This window comes from Equus quagga, chromosome 12, assembly GCF_021613505.1.
Source record: "Equus quagga isolate Etosha38 chromosome 12, UCLA_HA_Equagga_1.0, whole genome shotgun sequence".
In the NCBI taxonomy this organism is placed as follows: domain Eukaryota; kingdom Metazoa; phylum Chordata; class Mammalia; order Perissodactyla; family Equidae; genus Equus; species Equus quagga.
In genome coordinates, this window is record NC_060278.1 from 1,923,802 (window position 1) to 1,951,160 (window position 27,359).

Consider the following 27,359-nt stretch of genomic DNA (forward strand, 5'->3'; position numbering starts at 1 on the left):
CTTAAGCTTTGAGAAATCAAAAGTGCTAAGAATCAGTCACACAGATGTGTGTGTAATAAATTTCAGATTGCCAGAACTGATTTGGTAGGAATTACCTAGACCAGTGAATTGCAGTGTGATAATGGCCACTCCATCTGAATCTGCTTTCTTTAAGAAGACCCAAATACGGAGTTTTTTATGTGAGAAAAATAAAAAGGAAATCATTGTTCTTACTATGGGATTCCTAGTAGGAAATGAGGGATTAAAAAAAAAAGACGAGCCACACAAGAGGATAAGAAAGTCTTTTAAAATTTAATGTTAATACCAAATAGAAAGTAGAAGGTATCAATTAGTAACTTGATTTTAACAAATGGTCACTCACCCTTTTTTTTAATTTGAGTTCACAGTAGTTTACATCATTGTGAAATTTCAGTTGTACATTATTTCTTGTCTGTCACCACGTAAGTGCTCCCTTCCCCTGGTAACCACTGAGCTGTTTACTTTGTCCATGTGTTTGTTTCTATTCCACATATGAGTGAAATCATCTGGTGTTTGTCTTTCTCACTCTGGCTTATTTCGCTCAGCATAATTCCCTCTAGGTCCATCCATGTTGTTGCAAATGGGATGATTTTTTGTTTTCTTATGGCTGAGTAGTATTCCATTGTGTACATATAGCACATCTTCTTTTTCCAATCTTCAGTTGATGGGCAGTTGGATTGCTTCCATGTCTTGGCTATTGTAAACAGTGCTGCAATGAACATGGGGTGCATGTGTTACTTTGGATTGTTGATTTCAAGTTGTTTGGGTAGATACCCAGTAGCAGGATACCTGGGTCATATGGTAGTTCCTATTCTTAGTTTTTTGAGGAATCTCTGTACTATTTTCCATAGTGGCTGCAGCAGTTTGCATTCCCACCAGCAGTGTATGAGGGTTCCCTTTTCTCTGCATCCTCTCCAACCTTTGTTATTTTTAGTCTTAGTGATTGTAGCCAATTTGACAGGTGTAAGTGGTATCTTAGTGTAATTTTGATTTGCATTTCCCTGATGATTAGTTATGTTGAACATCATTTCATGTGTTTATTGGCCATCTGTCTATCTTCTTTGGAAAAATGTCTGTTCATATCCTCTGCTCATTTTTTGATTGGGCTGTTTGTTTCTTTGTTGTTCAGTTGTGTGAGCTCCTTATATGTTATGGAGATTAACCCCTTATTGGATACATGATTTGCAAATATTTTCCCCCAGTTGGTGGGTAGTCTTTTTGTTTTGATCCTCGTTTCTTTTGCCTTGAAGAAGCTCTTTGATCCGATGAAGTCCCGCTTGTTTATTTTTTCTTTTGTTTACTTTGAGAAGACATGGTATTTGAAAAGATCGTTTTAAGTTCCATGTCAAAGAGTATACTACCTATATTATCTTCCAGGAGTTTTATGGTTTCAGGACATATCTTCAAGTCTTTGATCCATTTTGAGTTTATTTTTGTGTATGGTGTGAGATAATGTTCTACTTTCATTCTTTTGCAAGTGGCTGTCCAGTTTTCCAAACACCGTTTGTTGAAGAGACTGTCTTTTCTCCATTGTATGTTCTTGCACCTTTGTCGAGGATTAGCTGTCCGGAGATGTGTGGTTTTGTTTCTGGGCTTTCAGTTCTGTTCCATTGATCTGTGTGTCTATCTTTGTACTGGTACCATGCTGTTTTGATCACTATGGCTTTGTAGTGCATTTTGAAGTCAGGGATTGTGATGCCTCCAGCTTTGTTCTTTTTTCTCAGAATTGCTTTAGCAGTTCAGGGTCTTTGTTGCCCCATATGAATTTTAGGATTCTTTGTTCTGTTTCCATGAAGAATGTGATTGGGATTGCATTGACTCCGTAGATTGCTTTGGGTAATATGGACATTTTAACCATGTTAATTCTTCCAATCCATGTGCATGGAATCTCTTTGCATGTCTTTATGTCACTATCTATTTATTTCACTAGTGTCCTATCATTTTCATTGTATAAGTCCTTCACCTCCTTAGTTAAATTCCTAGGTACTTTATTCTTTTTGTTGCGATTGTAAATGGAATTGTATTCCTGAGTTCTCTTTCTGTAAGTTTGTTATTGGAGTACAGAAATGCAACTGATTTTTGTAAGTTGATTTTGTTCTCTGCAACTTTACTGTAGATGTTAATTACTTCTGATAGTTTTCCCATGGATTCTTTAGGGTTTTCTATGTTTAAGAACATGTCTTCTGCAAACAACGAGAGTTTCACTTCTTCACTCCCTATTTGGATTCCTTTTATTCCTTTCTCTTGCCTAATTGTCCTGACCAAAACCTCCAGTACTGTATTAAATAAGAGTGGTGAGAGTGGGCATCCTTGTCTTATTCCTGTTCTCAGGGGGATGGCGTTCGGTTTTTACCCATTGAGTATGATGTTGGCTGTGGGTTTGTCATATATGGCCTTTATTATGTTGAGGTAGTTTCCTTGTATCCCCATTTTGTTAAGAGTTTTTATCATAAATGGCTGTTGGATCTTGTCAAATGCTTTCTCTGCATCTATTGAGATGGTCATGTGGATTTTATTCCTCATTTTGTTAGTGTGGTGTATCATGTTGATTGATTTGTGAATGTTGAACCATTCCTGTGTCCCTAGTATGAATCCCATTTGATCATGGTGTATGATCCTTTTGATGTACTGCTGTGTTTGAGTTGCCAGTATTTTATTGAGGATTTTTACGTCTATGTTCATCAGCAGTATTGGCCTGTAGTTCTCCTTTTTTTGTGTTGTCCTTGTCAGGCTCTGGTATCAGAGGGACATTGGCCTCGTAGAATGTGTTAGGAAGTGTTCCATCCTCCCTAATTTTTTTGAATAGCTTGAGAAGGATAGATATTAAATCCTCTCTGAAAGTTTGGTAGAATTCCCCAGGGAAACCATCTGGTCCTGGGCTTTTATTCTTTGAGATGCTTTTGATTACTGTTTAAATCTCTTGTGATTTGTCTATTCGGGTTATCTGTTTCTTCTTGATTCAGCTTTGCAAGGTTGTAAGAGTCTAAGAATTTAACCATTTCTTCTAGACTGTCCATTTTGTTGGCATGTAGTTTTTCATAGTATTCTCTTATAATCCATTGTATTTCTGTGTTATCTGTTGTTATTTCTCCTTTTTCATTTCTAATTTTATTTATGTTAGCTTTCTCTCTTTCTGTCTTTGTAAGTCTGGCTAGGGGTTTGCCCATTTTATTTATCTTCTGAAAGAACCAGCTCTTTGTTTCATTGATCCTTTCTACTGCCTTTTTTGTTTCATTTAGCATTTATTTCTGCTCTGATTTTTATTATTTCTCTCCTTCTGCTAACTTTGGGCTTTGTTTGTTCTTCTTTTTCTAATTCAGTTAGATGTAGTTTGAGATTGCTTATTTGGGATTTTTCTTGTTTGTTAAGGTGGGCCTGTATTTTGGTGAATTTCGGCTTGTATTTCGATGAATTTCCCTCTTAATACAGCTTTTGCTGCATCCTATATGAGTTGGGATGGTATGTTTTCATTTTCATTTGTCTCCAGATATTTTTTGATTTCTCCTTTAATTTCTTCAGTGATCCATTGGTTGTTCAATAGCATGTTCTTTAGTTTCCACGTCTTTGTCCCTTCTCAGCTTTTTTCTTGTTATTAATTTCTATCTTTATAGCATTGTGATCAGAGAAGATGCTTGTTATTATTTCAATCTTCTTAAATTTTTTGAGGCTTGCCTTGTTTCCCATCATTTGGTCTATCCTTGAGAATGTTCCACGCGCCCTTGAGAATAATGTGTGTTCTGCTGTTTTTGGATGTTATGTTCTATGTATGTCTATTAAGTCCAACTGGTCTAGCTTTTCATTTTATTCCACTGTTTCCTTGTTGATTTTCTGTCTGGATGATCTATCCATTGATGTGACTGGAGTGTTGAGGTCCCCTGCTGTTATTGTGTTATTGTTAATATCTTCTTTTAGGTTTGTTAATAGTTGCTTTACGTACTTTGATACTCCTCTGTTGGGTGCACAGATATTTATAAGTGTTATGTCTTCTTGGTGGAATGTTCCTTTGATCATTATATACTGCCCCTGTTTGTCTCTCTTTAGCTGTCTTATCTTGAAGTGTACTTGGTCTGATATAAGTATTGCCACACCTGCTTTCTTTTGTTTGCCGTTAGCTTGGAGTATCGTCTTCCACCCCTTCACTCTGAGCCTGTGTTGGTCGTTGGAGCTGAGATGTGTTTCCTGTAGGCAGCAGATTGTTGGGGTTTCTTCTTTAATCCGTCTCACCACTCTGTGTCTTTTTATTGGAGAATTCAATCCATTTATGTTTAGGGTCTATTGATATTTAAGGGCTTTATGCTGCCATTTTATCACTTGGTTTTCAGTTCTGCTGCATTTCCTTTCTTTCTCATCCTGTGTATTTTCATCTACCAATTGAGTTATGTAGTATTTTATGTTGGGTTTCTTTATTTTCTCCTTATTTATTCTTTGTGTGTCTGTTCTGCTTTTTTGTTTAGTGGTTACCATGAGGTTTGTCTTCAGAATCTCATGGAAAAGATAGGCCCTTTTCTGATGGCTTCTTATTTCCTTAGACTAAACTGATTCAGTCCCTTTCCTCTTCTGCTCCTAAGTTGTGTTTCTCACATCTTATTCCATCTTGTGTTGTGAGTTTGTGGTTAAAATGACAAGGTTATCTTTGTTTTTGGTGTTTTCCTTCCCTTTGTCTTTAATGCAATATTTGAGTATTTGCTGTCCTGTTCTGATTCTCTCTGCCTGTTTATCTCCTACTGCATGCTTTGTAACCCCTTTCTCGCTGTTTTTCTTTCAGGTATGAGTGTCTTCTTGAGGATTCTTTGTAGAGAGGGTCTTGTGGCTACGAACTCCCTTGGCTTATGTTTGTCTGGGAAAGTTTTTATTTCTCCGTCATATCTGAAAGATATTTTTCCTGGAAAGAGTGTTCTTGGCTGAAAGTTTTTCATTCAAAGATTTGAATATGTCCTTCCAGTCTCTCCTAGCCTGCCAGGTTTCTGCAGAGAAATTCGCTGACAGCCTGATGGGGTTCCTTTGTAGGTTATTTTCTTCTGCCTTACTGCAATTAGTATTCTTTCTTTGTTATTCACTTTTGCCAGTTTCGCTACTATCTGCCTTGCAGTATGTCTTTTTACATTGGCGTATTTAGGAGATCTGGTAGCTTCTTCCACATGGGTTTCCATCTCCTTCCCTAGATTTGGGAAGTACTGCTATTATTTCTTTGAACAAGCTTCTGCTCCGTTCTCCTTCTCTTCTCCCTCTTGAATACCTATAATTCTTATGTTGCATTTCCTAATTGAGTCAGATATTTCTCGGAGAGTTTCTTCATTTCTTTTTAGTCTTAGTTTTCTCTCCTCCTCTATCTGGAGCATTTCAACATGTCTGTCTTCAATTGTGCTGATACACTCCTCTATGATGTCTGCTTGAGCATTCAGGGAATCCATATTTTGTTTTATTTCTTCCTTTGTGTCTTTCATCTCTAATATTTCTGATTGATTCTTTGTTATAGTTTCAATGTCTTTTGTGAAGTAGCTCCTGAACTCGTTGAGTTGTTTCTGTACATTCTCTTTTACCTCGTTGAGTTTTTTGATGATAGCTACTTTGAATTCTTTGTCATTTAGATTAGATAGTCTCTGTCCTCAGGACTGAGTTCTGGGTGCTTGTTTTCTCTCTGGTTTGGAGATTTAATATAATGTTTGGTATTGCTAGAGGGCGTGACTCTGTTTTTTGCATCCTGGTGGTATTTGGTCGCAGTTACTGCCTATCGCCACTTGGTGTGGATCAAGAGCCCTCTGCAGTCTGCCAAGATCCCAGGCAGTGGCGCTGGGCTGGGTGTGTTGTGGAGGGGCGCTTTCTTCTGCATGCTCTCTGGGTTTTCTCCCTGTGATCTCGCTGTCTGCTCTGCTGTGGTGTTGGCTTGATAAAGTCACCCCCTCCAAAGCTTTTGCCCTGATAGAGCGCTTCCCTCAAGGCTGCAAGGACCCTGGGAATCCTTGATGTTCCTGTGAACAAACGACCCCTCCCCCATTCCCTCTTGCAGGCCTCCTGGGGTCCCTGATCACAGTCTTTCGGTTGGGGGGGCAACAAATTTTTCTCTTACCCTGTTCCACCTCCTCTGAGGGGGCCTCCAACCTCTCTGCCCTCTAGCATATGGCTTCATGGGTCTCTCTGACGTTTTTTGTGTTGTGTCTGGATGTCCTCTGTTGGAGTATGGATGTCTTTTTTGTTGTATGTTGGAGGGGTGAGATTACCCGGAAAGGTCATCTGCCATGATGCTGACATCACTGTCACTCACCCTTTTAATGACTCCATTGTTTACAAAGACCCTGAGAGAAATGGCAATAGTGAGGCAGTAGGGTGGAATGATTTTTTCCCTTCCTCTCTTCTCTGCTAAACTGTGATTAACTAAAGGAACACTCCCAACAGAATTTATAGGTTCTAATATAATTTGCTAAGAAATATTTTTTCTTGAGTTGGTATTCAGCTATTTCCCATTAAAAGTAAAGTGAAAATATTGTCACAATTTTCTAAGTATACTTTATGAAATGTCTCTTTTAATATACTTTTCTCCCAACCTAGTATATTTTTGTTGTGTGATTTAGCTTGTCAAGAATGAATTTGATCGAAAGTTAAAGAAAATCTAACTGTATAAGAAAAATAATAAAACTATAGTATATTAATTCTGGAAAAGACAGATATCTGGTCAGAGATATTAGGCCAACTCGTCTTGGTGTTGTTATCATCAGCTTCTATTAAAATGTTCTTTTACATGCTTTAGTAATATCTCATTTATTTTTCATGTCTGTTCCATTAGGCAGATATTATCCCACATTTTTACAGCTAAGGAAACTAAAGCTTAGTAATAGTGATACAAATTAATTATAGAAACTATGTGCCAAACAGTGTTCTAAAAGCTTTACATGTGTTATCCCACTTGAACAGGGTCGTACGTTTACCATTTTACAAACAAAGCACTCCATGGTGGTGCTTTAACAGGGCTAGTTTGACTCCAGCCTACATCATTGTTTTTTGAAAGCCTTTTCTTTTTGCTGGGAGAGATTCACCCTGAGCTAACGTCTGTTGCCACTCTTCTTTTTTTTCCCCTCCCCAAAGCCCCAGTACCTACTTATATATTCTGGTCCTTCTAGTTCTTCTGTGTGAGTTGCCTCTACAGCGTGGCTACTGACAGGCAAGTGGTGTGGTTCACAACTGGGCCAAACCTGGACACCGAAGCAGAGTGTGCCAAAGTTTAACCACTGTGCCGTCAGGGCTGGCTCCCAGCCTTCATCTTCTTAATTCCAGGGCTTCAGATCTGAGTTTTTCTAACTCTCAATCCATTATGCCTATCTTTTTTATCCACAGAATATTTCCTCCACTCCTAACTCCAATACTTTAGCTTAATGATGAATACATTTTAGTTTTGTAATACTTTGAGTATTCTAGTGTTTTCACCCTATTTCTTTATTTGATCTTAAGGAGGCAGGGCAAGTTTTATTTATAAGTAAATTAAAGTTCAAAAGGGGGAAACGACGTTTGAACTTGATATAGCTGAGGAAGGAGACTCCACGCCTTTAAACTTCCAGTTTGGGTCTTCCTCCTGCATTGCTTTAACGTCTGTTTACCCGTTGCCGTTGAGGCTGCTGTGGCCAGATGTAACTTTCATTACGTGGACGAGTGACGGTGGTAGACACTCCCCACTTCTCATCTGGTCTGATCCTTAGAACAGCGTATGATGGTGAATGTGATTATAGGCTCATTTTACAAGTGGGGAAAATGAGACTTGAGAGGGTAATGAAATGACTCATGTCACTTAACTGGTACACGGCAGGATGAGAATTAGAACGTAGGTCATTTTGGTCTTTTAATCTATGGTCTTACCTATATATCATGTATTCTTAAAAATAATTTGCTCAAGTTGTATCTCACTGCCATTGCTGCTAACAGAGAAATATTTTATTGTGTATACCTGCAACTTCTTTGTGGAAAGAGCTCCGCCAGACTTACAAACTAAAGTCTTCTTGGATCTAGCAAAGTGTATTACAAATTTGAGTTCCTGTAAACTTACTCACAATTCCCTTTCCCTACAGTCATTCCTAGATTTCTGGATATTCTCTACAAGTGTCTAAAGAGCATTACTTTGTACTAGTGATTTCTCAGATGTTGCCAGTGAAAATCAAGCTTATAAGGGGAATGTTTAAAAGTGTTATCTTTCTTCAAAAATATTATAAAAGTAATATATGCTGATTGTAGAAAATTAAAAATGTGCAGAAGGTTAAAAAGAAAAAAGTAAAAGACCTTTTACTTTTCCCCAGTACCTGCAATTTTGTTATTTTAAAGGAAAGCACTATTGAGGATTTCAGGTATTTTCTAATAGAAATTCTGTATGCATTTAAGATTGTATGTATGCACATATATGTGCAAGTACATACGTTTATATCTGCATACATACATATATATAATATCACGCACGCATACATATGTACATACATTTGGGGAGCTTTTTGAAAGCATAGATATCTGGGTGTTCACCTATAGCTGCTGAATCACATTCTAGGGAGAGTAGCACCCTCTGTTTTATAAAGCTCCTAGGTGATGTTTGTGCATCCACTCCAGACCACCGCTTGTGAGTATTGTTCTGCACTGAATAATTTTCTCTCCACTTACTCTGTAAAGCTATTATTGGCATATCTCCTTTCATCCTCTGGATTTCTTTATTACATAAGTATTCAGAATACTTAAAAATATGTTCTTAAAAGTTAGAAGAGATTAGTGGTTGGTGTGAGACTATAAAATGGTAGTATGAGGGAATGCCTTTATGGTGTTAAAACAGTTCTATATCTTGAATGTGGTGGTTGTGCCGTGAATCTAGACGTGTGATAAAATTGCATGGGACTACACACACACACAAGCATACACAAGTGATTGTGTGTAAAAACTGGTGAAATCTGAGTGATATCTTGCTTTCAATATTGTACCGTGGTTACGTAAGATGTTTGCATTGGAGAAGAGCAGGTGAAGGGTACAGAGAGCTACTCTATATTATTTTTGCAGCTTCCTCTGAGTCTATAATTATTTCAAAACTAAAAAATATTTTTAAAAGGTTAAACAGCATGTAAAATGTGAATATGCTTGTTTTCTTTTCTTCCTTTTACGTAAGATTTCCTTTTCTCTCCTCATAAATAACTACTGATAATAATTTGGTTGTACCTTAATATTTGTTTATTTAAATACAGTGGCTTTCATCCTTTTTGGGGGAATCTTTCTGTTTCTGTGGGAAGATGATGGAACTGTGGAGCCTCTCTACATAAAAATACTTGGTAAAGTTTTTATTCATTCTGAAGTTATAACTCAGCAGCAAGATAGTCATGACTTAAGCATCCTCTTTCTGTTTCCACGTGAACATCGTAAACAAAGGCAAGAGTTAAGTGACAAATGGAAAAAATATTTGTGACTTCACAGCTCCATTTTTTTTTTAACTCTTCCTATTTTCCCCACTGTTCTGATGTCATACAGATATCAAAGTTTCCTATAAGTGTGGTTCCCTTTCGGGCTCTTCTCTGTTCCATTTGTCAGTTTGTCTATCTTTGTGCCAGCACTTCACTGTGTTTATTATTATAGCTTAATAAGTCTTGATATCTGGTGAGACACGTTTGCCCTCCATAAGCCAGACGTGTTCTTGCTGTTTGACCCTGTGCACTTTCATATATGTGTTATAATCACCTAGTTGCCTTTAAAACATTATTCTGTGGGATTGAAATTGAATTGAATCTATGAATTAGTTTGGAGAGAATTTACATCTTCACTGTATTAAATCTTCCTATCCACAAACATAATGTATCCATTTCTTATGTCTTCTTTAATATCTCCTAATAAGTTTTTATAAATTTATCTTTAAAGGTCCTGCGTGCTTCTTGTTAGATTTATTTCAAGATACTTGGTAGTCTTTGATTCTGTTACAGAAAGTTTGTTTTATATAATTACCTGTTCTGTTTGTTTTGTGCTAGTTTGTAGAAATACAACTGACTCTTGTATATAGATCTTATATTCAGCCATCTTGTTAAATTCTGTCATTTCTAACAATTTGTGCATATTTGGGTTTTCTGTGTAAATTGTCATAATCTGTAAATAATGATAGTTTTGCTTTCTCCTTTTCTGTGTGTGTGCTAGAACCTCCAAAGCAGTGTTGAAGAGAAGTGATGAATAGTGAGCATCCTTATCTCATTCCTGCTTTTAAAGGTTACATGTGTAACATTTCCTCATTTAAGATGATGCTTCCTCTAGTTTTTTAATAGATATTCTTTATCAGAATGATGAAGTTAAGTTGAATTGGTTTGAATCTTATAAAATGACTTTTCCATTTCTGTTGAGTGATCATATGGGGTTTTTTAATTAATCTGTTTATGTGGTGAATTACATTTATGGATTTTCTAATATTAAACTATCCCTTGCATAACTGGGATAGAACCCAGTTGGTTGTTGTCTATTATAATTTCTCTACTTTGTTGAATTTGATTTGCTAATATTTTATTTAGAATTTTGCATCTATATCCATGAGTGGAATGGGCCTGTAATTATTTTTTCTCATATTGTCTTTGTCTGGTTTTGGTATCAGGCTCATCCTTTAAGGATGAATTAGGGTATTTCCCCTCTTTTTCTTTTTCGTAGAAGAGTTTGAATAAAATTTGGATGATCAATTTCTGAGTATTTAGGAAAACTCCCTGCAAAGTGTTCTGGGTCTAGGGTTTATTTTTAAGAATTTTTTTTTAATCAGATTTTTAGCACTGCTGAAGTTTTTTCAGTAGTCTTAAGACTAGTCAAACTTGTATTTCTTCTTACATCAGTTGTGAATTATCTTTTCAGAATTGGAAAGCAGGTGTTGACAGTATTCTCCTTAAAAAAAATTTCTGAGTTGAAGTAATTTTAGATTTACAGAAGATTTGCAAAGCTAGTATAGAGAGTTCCTGTACCCCCTTCACCTTACTCCCTAATATTACCATCTTACAACCCATGGTGTATTTATGAACACTGGTACAATACTGTTAGCTAAAGCACAGGCTTCATTTGCATTTCCCCAGTTTTTTCTGTCCAGGCTAAGTCACCACAATGCACTTGGCTGTCATGTCTCTGTGGTCTCCTTCACTCTGTGAGAATTGTTGGTCTTTCCTTGTCTTTCATGACCTTCACACTTTTTTTAAAGAGTAGTGGTCAGGCATTTTGCAGAACGTCTGTTAGTTTTAGTTTGGTGTTTTCTCGTGATTAGACTGAGGTAATGGATTTTGAGGGAAGAATACCACATGGTAATGTGCCCTTCTCTTCATAGAATTTCAGGAGTAAAGGATATCAACGTGACTTCTCACTTGGGATCTTAATATTAATCACTTGGTTAATATATTGTTTCCTTTTTAATCCTCATCTGGAATAATGTTTTCATTCATAATATTGCTTATTTGCATCTTTTTTTCTTGATCACTTTTAGAGGTTTGTGTATTTCCTTGAATTTTTTTTCAAAGGACCGGCTTTGGTCTTAGTTGATCTTCCCTATTTTATCTTTCTTTTCTGTTTCACTATTCTGCTCTTATTTATTTTTTTCCTTCTGGGAGACAAGAGTGTTTTCAGATTGGGCTGGAATGGGTGCAGACTCCTTAGGTAGGGGCAGGCTTAAAAACCTTTAACCAAAGTATTTTTTGCTGTAAGCTGACATATTCATTCATGGTGTTGAGATAGGGTTGCACAGTGTGGGGGTTGAGACAGGGTTTCTAATGCGAGGCCATACCTTTCTTTTACAGCGAATACAATTTCTGATATTTAAAAATTGTTTTCTATGTGGTGATCTCAGTTAAATGAAATGAATTCGTAATTTACTTGACATATTGTAGAGCTGTGTTAGAGAGCGATTAATGATTTTTTTAAACGTTTAGGAATAACCGTAGGAAACAGTAGGTGAATAACTCTGCCCGTACTTCCTGCTCCAGGTGATGAGATTTATTTTTTTAAAGAGAACAATTAGGGATAAGAAGTAAAGTAAGCTTAAAACTGATTGAAAATTACGAGGTTTCAAATGCCAGAGTGGAGTGATTTGTTCCTCAGGGAACATCTTTACACACTTCTGTGATTTGCCTGCCAACTGTTTTCCGTTTGATGCTAAAAGGGTTTTGTCCCTATAGTAAATCTAAATGAGAGTGTTAACCATACCCATCTTATATTGCTGCTGTTAAGAAGAAATGAGGTGTTTCCTACATTAACCAGAGTGCTCGGAGCGTGATGCCATAATAAGCGCTCAGTAGAATTTGCTCTGTCCAAGTGAAAACTCCCCATAGTGACTCCCTGCAGGCAGCCCAACTGGGGAAGGTGCTCTTCTTTAGACACATGCTTACGCAAACCTTGTCAGCTCAACTCAACCGTTGGACTCTTGCTAATGGATGTGATTAAGTGTATCTGTTATTCTTCCAATTTGCAGTATATTTGTCAGGTTGAAACTGCCTTTTGGTAGATCAAGTTTTTTTCATCCTTGGACGTTATGCTATTTTACTTTCCTGGGACTGATCGCAAACTTGACACAGTATTCATAGAATATTGAAAATATTCAGAAAAATGATCCTCAGCCTTTATAGTCTTTCTTATTCTTTCTTCATTCCTTAGGTCTTGATTCCTGACTTCCACCTCTTTTAAAATTTTAAGCAACCCTCTCTGAATCATTTGTATGAACCACAGTTAGACTGGAAATCGGGATTCTCGTCTTCTTAACATACTCCGTTGCCTGAGTACATTGCCTCTTTGGGTCCCTTCACTGACAGATAGGGAGGTTGGAGCAGCTGATCTTTGGAGGCCCCTTTCAGCTCTCAATTTCTGATTTCCAATGTAGAGTTTTATAGGAGGTCTAATTAGATTTAAATTTAAGAAAGCAAATATCATAAGTAGGATGACAATAAAGCATGATATTATATAGAAATATTCTGTGACAAGAGACTAATGAATTGCCTAGAGCACTAGGAAAAGTAGACTGAAAAAGATGAAAGGAAGGGGAAAGAAGATTATGCAGTGGAAAGGCTTCAGAGCAGAGACTGACGACAGGCCATCAATCCCTAGTAGATAGACCTGGTTTTGCTCCTGCTTGGTTGGTCTCGCTTAGTGCCAGAATTATTTAGGTAGTCTGAGAGGTTATTTTTATCATAATGGCCATTCGTTGCTAAAAGAAAAGACATGTATCTTTCCTAGTTCTTAAATGCAATTAGCACTTAGCACATTGTTTGCCCTGAGAGAGTCAACATGTATGAGACCCTGCTGCTGGAAAACCGTGTGCCAGCCGCTGTTTCCATCTGCTTAGCCCTGGGCTTCTGGGCACTTGTCCTTCACTGAAATGCTTGCCTCCACCACACAGGTGGTTATCTGATCCTAGTAAGATAGCTCTTTTCCTACAATTTGGGTTAGATAATCCCTACCTCATTTAATTTTGTAATTATTATTTTTCTTTTTTTTACCAAAGTAATATACTTTCTCACTCTTTGGCTGCGTAGTCTTAGACCCATCAGTAGATGCATTAATTTGGTGAGTCCCTTTAGAGAAAACGGCACTTCCTGATGTAACTTTGGCTGTGTGAAGGTACATTGTATGCTCTACCACCACCTGCATCTCCAGGAGTTGTTGTATATAATCACACGTAGAGTTGTCCTTCTTTTTCTTATTGTAAGAGAAATATAAGGTCATAAAGATTCCCCAATCCCCAGGTCATGTGTCAGCCTTCTGTGAAGATTTCAGAATACTGAGGGCCATCTCACCTTTAAAGAAGTAAAGTTATCGGTCAGGCTAAAGAAGGATCTTTGTTGTGTGAAATCTAAATGTCCCACTAAGTGACAGATCAAGAATGCTGAAATGCTCAGTCAACCGTATTCAGGTTTTCATGACTTTTGGAAAAAGTTCTAATTGGGTGGAGCCAGGGGATCCCTGCAGGAAGGACAAAAAGAAGGCCTTACAGGACACAGATAGAAAAACAAGACAGCAACGCGGAGTGATGTAAGGGGAGCAAGGGAAGAGCTCTTGGCCTAAAGACCACGCATCCTCTGCTCTTCAGATACAGGCTGGGACCAGGCTCCTTTTGCTTAATTGTAAATGCTGTAGGAATGGGAATCCCACTGTCTGGATTTGCCAGTCACTGCATGAGGCACAGCTAGATATGGCCCTTTGTCTGTATTTCCTGCAAATTGGCAGTCCTAGGACTTAGACTCAAGTTGGTTACCTCTGGCAAAACCAGCTCTTTTGTTCTTTCATAATTGTTCTTTCACTCTTTTTTTGATGTAAGCAACCACTGATGCTGAATACTGACGTCTTTTAGTTTGTTGAAATTTGTAAAACTGCATCACTTTAATTCTGCCATTTTTTCATTTATTTTCTGAAATAATTTTATGAAGACATGTTTCCCTCATCTGCTAATCGTTTACCCAGTGGTAAAGTTCATATAGGAAAGGCAAAATAACTGCTTGTTTCTTTCCTTTTCTTTACCCACTTGTCAAGATAATGAATTGGTTTGCTGTCATCCTCAGAAAGTGACCAATTAGCTTTTTACCATATGTCATGATGAATTTATAGACTTAAATATATTTGTTTTTTTTCTATTTGTTGTCTGATTTTATTAAAATGTAAATTGCTTCTCTTTGGTTATATGGGGCCAGAGCCTTTTTGATATGATCCTAGTCTCCTTGATAACTTTCGTGCTGTCTAGTATGTCAGGAGCTCCCAGACTTATCTTGTGCATTTTCTTTACCAGACCTGGTAATCAGCTACTCAGTGAAAAACTTAGTTCTAAATGATACATAAAGACATTCTAGGAAAACTGAATATTCCAGATCCTTTCTTCAGTGTTCCTCTTCACAGAGGTAATTCCTGTTATCATTTGGTTGACTGTTTTTCCAAACCTTTTCCTATGAATTATGTCTATGTACAGAAATAAATACAATACAGAATATTGTTTTGTTTTCTTTTTAATGTGATTTTTCTAACTTTTGAAACTCAATGATATTTATACTTAACTTTTTTTAAATTCAGTTACATATCTTGCTAGTTTTTCTATGTTAGTACATAGAGATCTACTTCATTCTTTTTAAACTGCTACATAACATTTTGTATGATTCTACCCCATTTTATTAAGCTCTTCTCCTCGTGATGTATATTAGGTTGTTTCCAGTTTTTCCACTAATGCAGCTCTTGCTTCTGTTGTGCACATGCGCAGATGCTTGTTTGGAGTCACAGACTGTGTGCGTTTAGAGTGTTGCCCATTTGCCCACTGAAGTACCTGTTATTCCACAAGCAGGGTCTGAGAAGACCTGTTTCTCTACCACTCACCGATACTTGATGTTATCAAATCTTGCCAATCTGAGGGTGACACGTTTCCTTGATTTCCCAGTGCCTTTCTCAGGTGAGAATGGGGATGCCAAGGAGGCGCTCTCAGGTGAGTGCTGCTTCAGTCTTCTGGGTACAGAGGTTACCCTTCCTCCTGGGGCGCCACCTCCTCTCAGGCACCCCTCATACTGCTCCAGTGGGGACACGCACACAACTGCTGCTTGTTGCCTGGCTTCAGAGGCGGCTTGTTCTGATAACTTAGCTGGTTTTATCAACCTTTGTGAGCCATCCAGCTTTCAGTGTATGCCACTTCTTGCCTGTCTTCCTCCACTCTCATCCCGCCCTCTCCTTGTAGCAGTTCTTTCTCTTGTGCATTTTGGTCCATAGGTTTATTTTTCTACACTATCTAGTCTTCTTTCCATCTTTTTTCAACTGCTACAAGACCAAGGGCTATTGCCAACATTTAAGTATTAAAAAGTACCCTTCCTGTCATTTCTCAGATCTAGAGTGGGAGCAGGAGGCTGCATTTCGGTTACTAGAACTCTATTCTCATTTTAAACATAGGAGGTAAGTGAAGGTTCCACTGCACATCAGTCACACATCAGTACCAGGACTTTTGAGGGTTCCAGCCTAACTTCTAATGACCATCACAAACCTGGTCTGCTACCTGAGTTAAATGCTCAATTAGTTGGCTTTAAAAGCCTTGATTTTTAAAATCATAGTCAGTGCTTTTTTTGTCTCCTAGCTTTATTCTCCTCTCTAATATATTGAAAATGCTTCCGTTTTGCTCCTATTAGTACTTAAAATACTAGCTAATGTTTGCTGATTGTTTACTTACGTACCAGGCACTGTGCCACGTGCCTTCTTGGATTATGGTTAATTTTACCACATCCTCATGAAGTGTAGGTACTTTTATTACCCCCACCTTACAGAAGAGGAAACCTCTGAGTACTAAGAAGTTAAGCATGTGCCAAGGTGACAACATATTCATGCAGCCAGAACTCAAGCCCAGGCGGTCTGACGCCAAAGTCCTAGTCTTGAGGGCTGTGCTGAACTATTCCTTTTAGTTTCCATCGTCCCAGCTGAGTGCTTTTATTATCTTGGTAATTTCACTATGATTGTTGTAGGCATTTTCCACACAGTCCTCTAAAGATCAAATAATAAGCCATATTTCTAAAAGTTCTGCATATTCTTTTCTCAGGGCTCCTCTCTTGGGACCACTGTTCTTAGAGGAGACCAGAGTTTAAGATGACCAATCTAGGCATTGCTTTTGTGTATTACTAACTTAGCATCGTTTCACAGTTTATCTTCCTTATCTGTCAGCCTAATAGAAATGCAGTACATTTATAATGATTTTGTGTAGTACTTTTTGTGCAGGTATAAAAATATGTGATCTTAAAGATTGAATCATTGTGCGTAAGAGTTTTTGAGTTCAGATGTGATTCTTATAGGGAGGACAACTTAGTTATTAAGTACTAGGAATATCAGTGTTTTTTCTAGGCAGTACTTTACTTGTTTCTAGCTTATCTGGGCCTTTTGGAATCAGAAACAAACGGCAAGAGGCCTGAGAATAGCAAGAGAGAAAGTTTTTCTGGAGCTGAGCAGGGACAATAGGATTTGGTCATGAAAAGAATTTTAGGCAACCTGATTTCCCAAATATTCAGGTATTCTTCATTCTTGATTGATTTTCATTTTGTCCTAGGCAAAATTAAAAAGAAAAAAAGTGATGTGTTCCAAATAGATAAGATAGGTTAGATCATTATTTCACCAGATTGAATTTGGGCTTAATAGGGAACTATTGGAAGGTGAGCAGAGGGAACGAGCTCGCTGAGTGTGACCTTGTGTCAACTCATTGTTCTCATTAGTGACATCAAAATGTGGACTTTGTATCTAAGATTCTGTGACTGAAGAATTGCTGTAGCCATGTTAACTCATGTACAAAGCCTTTCCCCAGAATCTGCAGATAATTGAAGGAAGGATGCAGGGGTTAGAGGGATGCAGAGGCTGGGAGGGGCGTCAATGTAGAAAGGTAAGGGCCTCAAGACTTCTCTTAAACATTAGGAAATCTCTGCATCCTGCAGGAAAGAGCAAGAAGCTTTTATTAGAGAATGATGATAATAATTTTCTGTGCTCTCTGTGTAAAAATAATTATTAATTCAAAGAAAAAGCTATGTTAAAGTGAGGTGGAAGTAGCCAGTAGGAAGGTAAGTCTCTGACTGCGTCATGGTTTGATTCGAGTCTTAGTCCAGGAGGCAGAAGCTCCCAGCATAGGGCCGGCGTGCTTCCCTGTGGCTTTAGACAAACTGCTTTTTCTATTTCATTTTCCTATTTCTGTCATTAGAAAGGCTAATATTCACCTCCATTTCTTATCGTGATTAAGACTTGCATCACAGTCGTGCGTAAGTAGGAACTTACCAAATGTCAGATGAATAATTGAGATGATTGTAAAGGAATATAGAAATACCAAAACACATCTCACTAAATTTATAAATAAATACTTTTGTGCTTGAATGGAAAGCCACTCAGCAGCTCTAGCAATCTCTTAGAGAGAGAACAACAGGTGTTAGTCATTTCAGTGAGCGATACGTTATACAGAGTGTACCATTCAGGAGTGCATACCATCACATTCTACAGGCATACCTGGAGTGGGTCAAAGACAATTTCTCAAACCAGATCCTCTAATAATGCAGTTTGTGGCAAGTGAAATTCAAATATTCTTAACCACTATTAAAAGCCTTGAACTGATGGGCTCATATCTGAAATGAAAGAAGTATCATCTTAGTATCAACGTACTATCTTTAATTTTACAACCAAAGCTTTTATTTATTGAAATGACATGTAGTGTGTACATTATGCTGTGATATATAAAAATTATTTTTAAGCATCATGCATACATTGACCTTTAAAATGCTTTATAATTTATTTAGACCAGTAGATTAAGCAGCAAATTTTGGCATACATTGGCATATTTTCATAGATAATGTATATTCTCAAGAATATTTTGTGTTATACCTTGTTCTAGTGATCGTGGTGGAGAAGACCCAAACCAGAAAGTAATCCATGGGGTTATTAACTCCTTTGTTCATGTTGAACAGTATAAGAAAAAATTCCCCTTAAAGGTAAAAAGCCTCCTTTAAAAACATAAATAATCAGACCTTTAATTTCTTAAATTACTTGTTCTAATTTTTTAAATATGATTTTAATTGATTTATTTAGTTTTATCAGGAAATCTTTGAGTCTCCCTTTCTGACTGAAACAGGAGAGTATTACAAACAAGAAGCTTCAAATTTATTACAAGAATCAAACTGTTCACAGTATATGGAAAAGGTAAGAGAGAAAACAAATTATGTTAAATGCATCATCTGTTATATATCAGGCATGGTTTTATTTCACATCCGTTTTCTTAGTTAATGTATGTTTTTGTTGGAAAAAGTTTCTGTTCGTTTGATCATTACTCTGAGTTATAGTTAATGTACAACACCTATTGATAAATCATTGTTCTTGGTATAACATTTTCCATGAGAAAAAGTGCTATTCCAATTTTCATCATGGTTGATGCTTTCTGATATTCTTGATTACTTCATTGCTTGTCTTTAAAATTGATATATGTAGTTGGCCCTCCGGATCTGCAGATTCCGCACCCACAGATTCAGCCACCCGCAGGCCTAGAGTAGTTGAGTCTGTATTGAACATGTACAGGCTTTTTTTGTCATTATTTCCTAAACAATACAGTATGACAACTATTTACATGGCATTTACATTGTATTAGGTGTTATAGGTAATCTAGAGAAGATTTAAAGTATAGGGGAGGATGTGCATAGGTTACATGCAAATACTGTGCTGTTTTATATGAGACTTGAGCATCTGTGGATTTTAGTATTTACTGGGGTCCTGGACCCAGTGCCCTGGGAGTACCAAGGGGTGACTGCATTCACATTCCTGGCAGAATCATTAACTGTATTTTGTGCTCATTAGATAGGGATTAGGATAAGTGTAAAAGCTAGATGTTTGGGTTTTTGTCTTCATTCCTTTAAAATGAAAGGAAAACTATAATAATTGTAGTACTTAGGTCACTTGTCTGGTCTAAGTTTTTAGAAGTCTGAGAAAAACTTCCACAGAAAATTTTGATTTAATTATTAAACCAACATACATTGATTGCCGTATTTAAAATTCCATGTATATTTTCTCAGTAAAAGAATAGTCATAGTAGAAATTCAGTCATCATACAAGATATACTAGAAATTTTAACTAGATTTTTTCATCTGCAGTGTTGGATTTCAAGTGTTTTATTATAGGATGATTTTTGTTAGTTTGTTTAGCCAAGCAAGATAAAACATTGTAAGTGGAATAGGTGTAGTATGGCCTCCCCTAGAACATTGGTCCAGAAAACTTACTGACACACTGTTAAATACTCCACAAAGCCCAGGTCTAGAAGTCTGACTTGTTTAATGCCCTTCCTGCTGTTGTCACTAATTAGCTCTGGGACCTTGAGTAAGTCATCTGGGACATTCTTCGTCTATTAAGTTCAAGTCATGCTAAGTCCCTGGTTCTTAGCTCTTAGCCCTTTTTGCGTCTCAGACTCTTATTAAAGGTTCTAGATCCAGTCCTGGAAAGTGCACACAGAGTATCAGTGATGCATATACTCCTCATTATATCTGGCTCTCAAAAGAGGCCGTAGGCAAACATATTGTATAGTTCTGCTTAGATGCACCATATAATAGATTAGAACCATATAGTGGATTAGAAATTATTGGGAGGAGAGAGTGGAAAGTTATTGCTAAATGGTTGCAGAGTTTTGTTTGGTATGATGAAAAAGTTGTGGAAATACACAGTTGCACAACATTGTGAATGTGATTAATGCCACTGAATTGTTCACTTAAAAATGATTAAAATGGGAAATTTTGTGTTATGTATATTTTACCACAATTTAAAAAACACTAGTAATGTAATATACAAAACCCATTAAATCGTATACTTTAAATGGGTGAATTATACGGTATGTAAATTCTATCTCAAACAGTTAAAAAGAGGGTCACTGGAAATTATGTTTGGAAAATAGTGTTTATAAGAGTAATTCATTTAATTAGCAGACTAATGTAGCCTTCTTACTTTCCTTTCAGAATCTTTCCTCTAGTTTTGGCCTTTTCCCCCAGCTACAAGTGGTGTTATAGGTATTTGAAGCCCTGCATTGAGACACTCCAATCTTGTCTATCTTTCTCTTGATATGCACCCCAGCCCCCCACCGCCCCAGTTGTCATTGTCTTATTTTTTTCCTTGTCTCATTTTCCCTCAGCTCCCTCAGGCCCACACTCTAACTCCTGTCACATTTGGCTAATCCATAAACAGATTAAAGCCATTTATAGTATGGCATAATCCTTTTAAGGACTATTTTTATTTTAAAGGACAAACTTGTTGACCAAAATGACTCCTTAAGTTGATGAAATACATGGTGAACACCTTTTAGTCTCGAGACCTTCTTGCCCACCTCTGGTTTCTGTGACTTTGCTCTGAACTCCTGGCTCCATAGGGTGGCACAGCAGGAAAGATAGGACTGGGAGTCTCTCCTTAGTCTTGACCCTCATTGTCATCCAAAGATGTCTGAGAGGTATCCATGAATGAGTGTCACTTCCCCTCCCGACATCCCCTTCTCATGCCCAGGCAAACTCAGCTGTGTTCCTCAAAGGCTTAAATGTACATAGTTCCCTGGGACCAGTTAAGTTCAGAAACTAGTTACATAGCTTCACATTAAAGAATGTTTTCATAGTCTAAACATTTGTGTGTCTGTGTGCTGTGTTAGCATGATTTTCATTGCTAATGTAGTTTTGTTTTGAAGTGGGAATTGGCCAAATTCTCAGGCTATTATTTTTATTAGATGGTTCTTATTAATGTTTATGAGTGTATTGTTTGTAGCTCCGTGCTTTTTCTACAGGATAAGCTTTAATAAAGGTCTTGATAGACATATTGACTCTGACTAAATATATTTTGACTTTCAAAAATTTTAATGAAATCTTTAATGTGATAGTTAACTATCATGTACATACTGTTTACCTTTACGTTTTATAAGAAGAGGAACCAACATAAAATAATTAAATTAATCTACTTGATCTAGTTGTAAATTGTTTTTAGTTTGATAATTAAATATTCATAAAGTGACCACTTGTTCTAGTTTTTAATAATGTTTAGCCACTTTTCCTGTTGCATGTTAGATTGTCTATATAATAGGGTGATCACAGTTGATAAATGAAGACAAAATGCAGACCACTTAACTTTAGTCCTTATTCATAAGACTGTGGTGGAATGCAGATAATAGCTAGGAGCTTAAAGGAAAATTTTTTAAACCATAAAACTGGTTTATGGACTGTGGGTTTAAATTGGTTATGCAATCCTTATTTGTTACCCGTCTGTGTTTCAATGAGCCGTTAAAATTAGGCTACCTAAGTTACTTACTGATATTACAGGGGCTTTTTTCATAGTAGTTCATGACTGTATGTATGTATTTCTAAAGGTTCTAGGTAGATTAAAAGATGAAGAAATTCGATGTCGAAAATACTTGAACCCAAGTTCATATACTAAAGTCATTCATGAATGTCAACAACGAATGGTGGCAGACCACTTACAGTTCTTACATGCAGAATGCCACAATATCATCCGACAAGAGAAGAAAAACGGTAAGTGACACGAAACGTAAATGTGAACAGAAATTAAATTCTAAACCCACTTTTTAGTCATCTTCAAGCTACCTTAGATTTCAAGCATATTTTAGTAATAGTCTCTGAAATATATGATATACCTTTTTACAGATTATTAACCTATTTTAAAAGACTTTTGGAAAACTATCTTCAAAGTGTATTCTAAAGTCAAAAGAAAAACTGGGAAAATGTTTGCACATTTTTATATATCACAGGGGCTAATTCCTTCATACATGAAGAGCTTCTAATAAGCAGTAAGAAAAATGACAAAGAATGTGAAAAGGAAATATAAATAGATTTTAAATATATGGAGATGCTCAATCTTGCTCAAAATAGGGGAAATATAAAATAAAACTACAATGAGATGCTAGCAATAAGCAGTGAAAAAATGGAATTTTTTAGAAAAAGAGAAAATAGCATTAAGAATTTTCAAATAGCAGGGAATAAATGTAACAAGATATGTGCCAGACCTACACAGAAAGCTAAACATTATTGCAAGAAGCATTGATTTATGGATCTAGGGTAACCTACTCAAAGCTGAAGACTTTTGTTTAGTTCTGAAAGTTTTACTTTTAGACTAAGAGGTCTGAATTACCACGATGGGGAGACTTTGCGGGATAGCATGACGTAAACCACAGTGATTAAGACAGTGAGGCATCGGTGCAAGGATGGACAAATAGACCAGTGGAATAAAATAGAGCCTAGAAGTAACCCATGCATGTGTAGATAGTTGATTTAAGACCAAGGCGGCACTGTAGAGCAGTGAGTGAAAGAGTATTTTCAACACAGAGGGCTGAGTTACTGCATATTCACTTGGAAAAAACGTGAAATTTGATCTTTACCCTCAGACACCATATACAAAATCTGTCAATTCGTTGTAGGCTTTTGATCTAAATGTGAAGCAGTAACACTTCTAGAAGATAATGGAGGAGAATAACTTCGTGGCCTTGAGGTAGGGAAAGATACTTTAAGTAAGACACAAAAAGTACTAACCGCAAAGGAAAGATTGATCAAGTGGATTGCATTAAAATAAAATCTTTGGATCATTAAAAGACCATTAAGACCGTTGGATCATCAAAAGAGCATCAAAAGACAGGCATAGGGTAATACATTTGCAGTGACTGAAAAAGGTGTGTGTCTAAAATGTAAAATGGTCATGAAATTAGAACAGCACTGCAGAGTAGAGGCTATCCAGATCATCACTAAACGAAAAAAGGCACTCAATCTTATTAACGTAGGGAAATGTAAATTAAAACCATACTAAGATATTAATACTCATGTTCTGATATAAAAGTAAAAAGACTGAGAATAGTGAGTGCTGAGAAGCAAGTGGAGTGGTGGGGATTTTTATACACTGGGCTGAGAGTGTAAGCTGGTGCGACCACTTTGAAAAACTGACGTTGACATAAGCTGAATATATGCACATCTTATGATCTAGCCATTTCTCTCCCAGATATATATAACCCCTCCCCCAAAAGGCATGCACATATGTGCAAAAAGATGTGTACAAGAATGTTCATAGTTGGGGCTGGCCCCGTGGCCGAGTGGTTAAGTTCGTGCGCTGCGCTGCGGCGGCCCAGGGTTTCACTGGTTCAGATCCTGGACGTAGACATGGCACTGCTCGTCAGGCCACGGTGAGGTGGCGTCCCCTATGCCACAACTAGAAGGACCTGCAACTAAGATATACGACTATGTACGGGGGGGATTTGGGGAGATAAACGAGAAAGAAAAAAAAAAGAATGTTCATAGTAGAATTATTTGTTAAATAGCCCCAAACTGGAAACAGTTCAAATATCCAATAGCTGTAGAATGGATCAAGTACAGTATATTCATACAATGGAATGTTACAGAGGAGTGAAAATGAACAAATTACAGCTACATACATATATACATACATACCTACATACGTAGATGAACCTTATAAACATGTTGAACAAAAGAAACAAACATGAAAGAATTGTATGACTCTATTTTTATAAACAGTACAAAACAGGCAAAACTAATCTGTGGTTTAGTAGTCAAAAGAATGATTACCTTTGCATAAGAACAAGAGAAGTGGCCGGCCCTGTGGCATAGTGGTTAAGTTCAGCGCGCTCAGCTATGATGACCTGGCTTCGCAGGTTCAGATCCTGGGTGCAGACCTACAGCACTTGTCAGCCATGCTGTGGTGGCGACCTGTGTATAAAGTGGAGGAAGATTGGCGCATAGATGTTAGCTCAGGGCTAATCTTCCTGAGCAAAAAAAAAAAAAAAAAAAGCGAGAGGAGTAGTGATTGGGAAGAGATGTGAAGGGACCTATCTAATGTTTGTTTCTTACCCTGGGTGGTGATTATGTGGGTGTCTGTGTTCACTTGTGATAATTCATTGAGATGCACACTTTGGCTTTGTACACTTTTCTGTATGTGTGTTATACTTCAATAAAAAGTTTAAAATGAAAACTACTACACTGAGACATCGTTTTCATCTCTCAGTGGCAAAGATCAAAACATTTGATAACATGTTGGCAAGGGAGCTCCTGCTGTTGGGAGCTCTGTTTAGAAGGATCTGTCTACAAGGTTAAGCTTTGACACATCAGTCTTACTTGTAGGGATTTATACTATAGACATTCTTGCCCACATACAGGATTATTAATTGTAATATTGTAATATCAAGAGATTGGAAACAACCAAATTCCCATCACTTGTTAAGTAATTGTAACATAGCCATATAGTGGAGTGCCATGCAGTTGTAAAATAGGAGAAAACACTTTTTGTGCTGGTATAAAAAGATCTCCAAGATAAAATGATGTGTTCTGCAGTTGCAAACAATACATAAAGTATGCTGCACTGTTTGTAGAAAGGGGGCAGAAGGAAGAATGTGTGTATTTGCTGGAATGTGCATGAAGCATCTTTGTAAAGATTAAGCCTCCACAGTACTCCTCTCCTGTGGGGAGGATGACGGCGTGGTGGGACGGGTTTGGGGGATTTTCTTTGCATACTCTTGTAATTCTGCCTTTTGAACCATCTTTACCTCATACATTAAAAATAATTTTTGACTTACTTGGAAATTTAGTAATCAGATTTCTTCTTCCCCTCAGACATGGCAAATATGTATGTCTTACTGCGCGCTGTGTCCACTGGTTTACCTCATATGATTCAGGAGCTGCAAAGCCATATCCACGACGAGGGCCTTCGAGCCACCAGTAATCTTACTCAGGAAAATGTGAGTTGTCTGAGGAACTGGACGATTCTTCTCTTAATCAGATTATCGTGGAGTTTTTCTTTTGACTTTACTGTTTTAAATGATCAAAGAAAAGTCCTACCATGCCAACAAATGAAACATCTTTATGAAAATGTTTTAAATCTAGAGTTCATTGGATTCCTTTTGGAATTATCAAATTCTTAGGAAATCATTGAAGAAGATAGGCTTCCTCTTAGCCACACTGATGTGTTCATTCAATAATTGTTAATTAACTTCTCACAGAAAAATATGTTTGTAGTTTCCAGATAACTGTGTTTCTATGTAACTGGCATTGATACTTAGTTGTAGTGGTAATGGTGTTAATCAATGATGTTATAGACAACTCAGAATTTGCTTTCTTTCTACATGCTCTGAATTCGGTAGCCCAGGAAGCAAATTTAGATTAACACAATCTTTCCTAAATATATGTATGCCACCCAAAATACCCAACAGTGACCCTCAGGTCCCTACTACCCATCTTTCTCAAGAGTTCCCTGCCAATCAAATGACTGTTTACAACAAAGTATCTTTTCTATCAAAGTATGTTCCTATCATCATATCTTGTTGGACCGCCTTCCTTGTTGTTACTAGTGATGGTGGACGAATAAGATAGACATGACAGGAAGTGTGACTTCTCTTTCCTAAGTAGAGCTATTTGCATATACAGTGCAGTAATTTGTGTATAGACATTATTTTTCAGGAGTATTTATTAGATGCTGATCACCTTACTTGTAGAATTATTTGCCAAAGACAAATTTTATGTCCTGCCACAGTGATGCATAAGTTTCCATTTTTGTAATACTATTAGTTTATATTATTCAGGTTTACTAGTGTGTATTATTAATTAGGTATGTTAGTTTGATTATTCATTTTATAGATTTAGGGTGTTGCGTGACATTGAACATAGAGGCATAGAGTTTAGTGTCAAGAACTGAGAGATGGAAATATAAGAGAATGCATCTCTAGTACACTCAAATGATTTTAGCTGACTTAGTTAAGATACTAACTTCATAGTTATCTCCATTGAGTGAAAACTCTTTTGTACTGCTAGGTATTTCTTCCCTCTGAGATGTGGGAAGTTGTACTGCTTAGCTCCAGGGGTCTTTATTCACAAATACTGGCTTTTTAACTCTCTCTCAGCCTTCAGTGGCTTGGCAGGCAGTTTTTGTTTACGCAATCTTCTATGAAAGTGATCGGCCTGGTAGTTCAGAGACTCTCTGTCACCCTGAAGATGCAGTGTTCCAGCACCAGGGAGAAGCGTGAATGTGGTGCTGCTTCTGGCAGAGGAACTGCAGTCCTGCGTGTCTGCTGCTGAATGGCAAGCTAATCTCAACAAAGTTCTAGATTTTTGAGGTCTTCTTTTCTAAAAACATTTTTGAGGGTGTGTGTGTGTAACGTGAATTTTTTGTGGAAAACTTGACTCTTAATTCAACAACTCTTACTAAAGCCTCATTTTATCCTTAAACTTCTTAAAATGTGGTTTTGTACTTTGTATTTCATATTTTTAGATGCCAACACTATTTGTGGAATCAGTTTTGGAAGTACATGGCAAGTTTGTTCAACTTATCAACACTGTTCTGAATGGTGATCAGCACTTTATGAGTGCGTTGGATAAGGTAACTTTTTAATACGTGTATGATATCTATGTGTATAATTCTCTTTATTTAATCATTATCCTTCAGGCAGTTTCAGAATTAGGACTTCTAATTATGTGACTTCTGATCTAGACATGGAGATTAACCTTAACTAACTAATATAAATGTGAAAGTCAAAAGAAAAATAACTTAACTTTTGAATTAATAGCTGAATGGTTAAATTGATTGCTTCAGTTATATGGGAATTGAATTTCTCATGAATATGCTCTGTAAGGGAAATTGTTAATAAACTAGTATCTTCTGAAAAATACATGTATAATTTTAATATTCTTTAGTACTGATTTTTCCTTTGAATATAATACTTAGGTTACTATATTGAATAACATTTGAAAGAAAGATAAGTGCTGTATTTTACAAACTTTGGAATTTTGGTATACTTTAAAGGAAATTTGCTTCCATGGTTGTTGTAAGATTTTTTAAAATGTAGTCTTATTTTATCTGTGTTCAAATAGCAATAATTAGTTACCGAGACTATCTTT

The 27,359-nt window shown here is 36.9% G+C and overlaps 1 protein-coding gene across 5 annotated transcripts in view; it reads left to right on the forward strand.

The window, feature by feature from the left end:
- The window catches only part of CUL2 (cullin 2), a 96,820-nt gene that overhangs the window by 50,062 nt on the left and 19,399 nt on the right, over nt 1-27,359 (forward strand). For all 5 annotated transcript variants that reach the window (XM_046679143.1, XM_046679144.1, XM_046679145.1 and 2 more), the window contains 5 exons: nt 18,341-18,437; nt 18,535-18,645; nt 21,824-21,986; nt 25,083-25,207; nt 26,734-26,841. In XM_046679143.1, the coding sequence (XP_046535099.1) occupies nt 18,341-18,437; nt 18,535-18,645; nt 21,824-21,986; nt 25,083-25,207; nt 26,734-26,841 (604 nt within the window). The remainder of the gene's footprint in view (nt 1-18,340; nt 18,438-18,534; nt 18,646-21,823; nt 21,987-25,082; nt 25,208-26,733; nt 26,842-27,359) is intronic.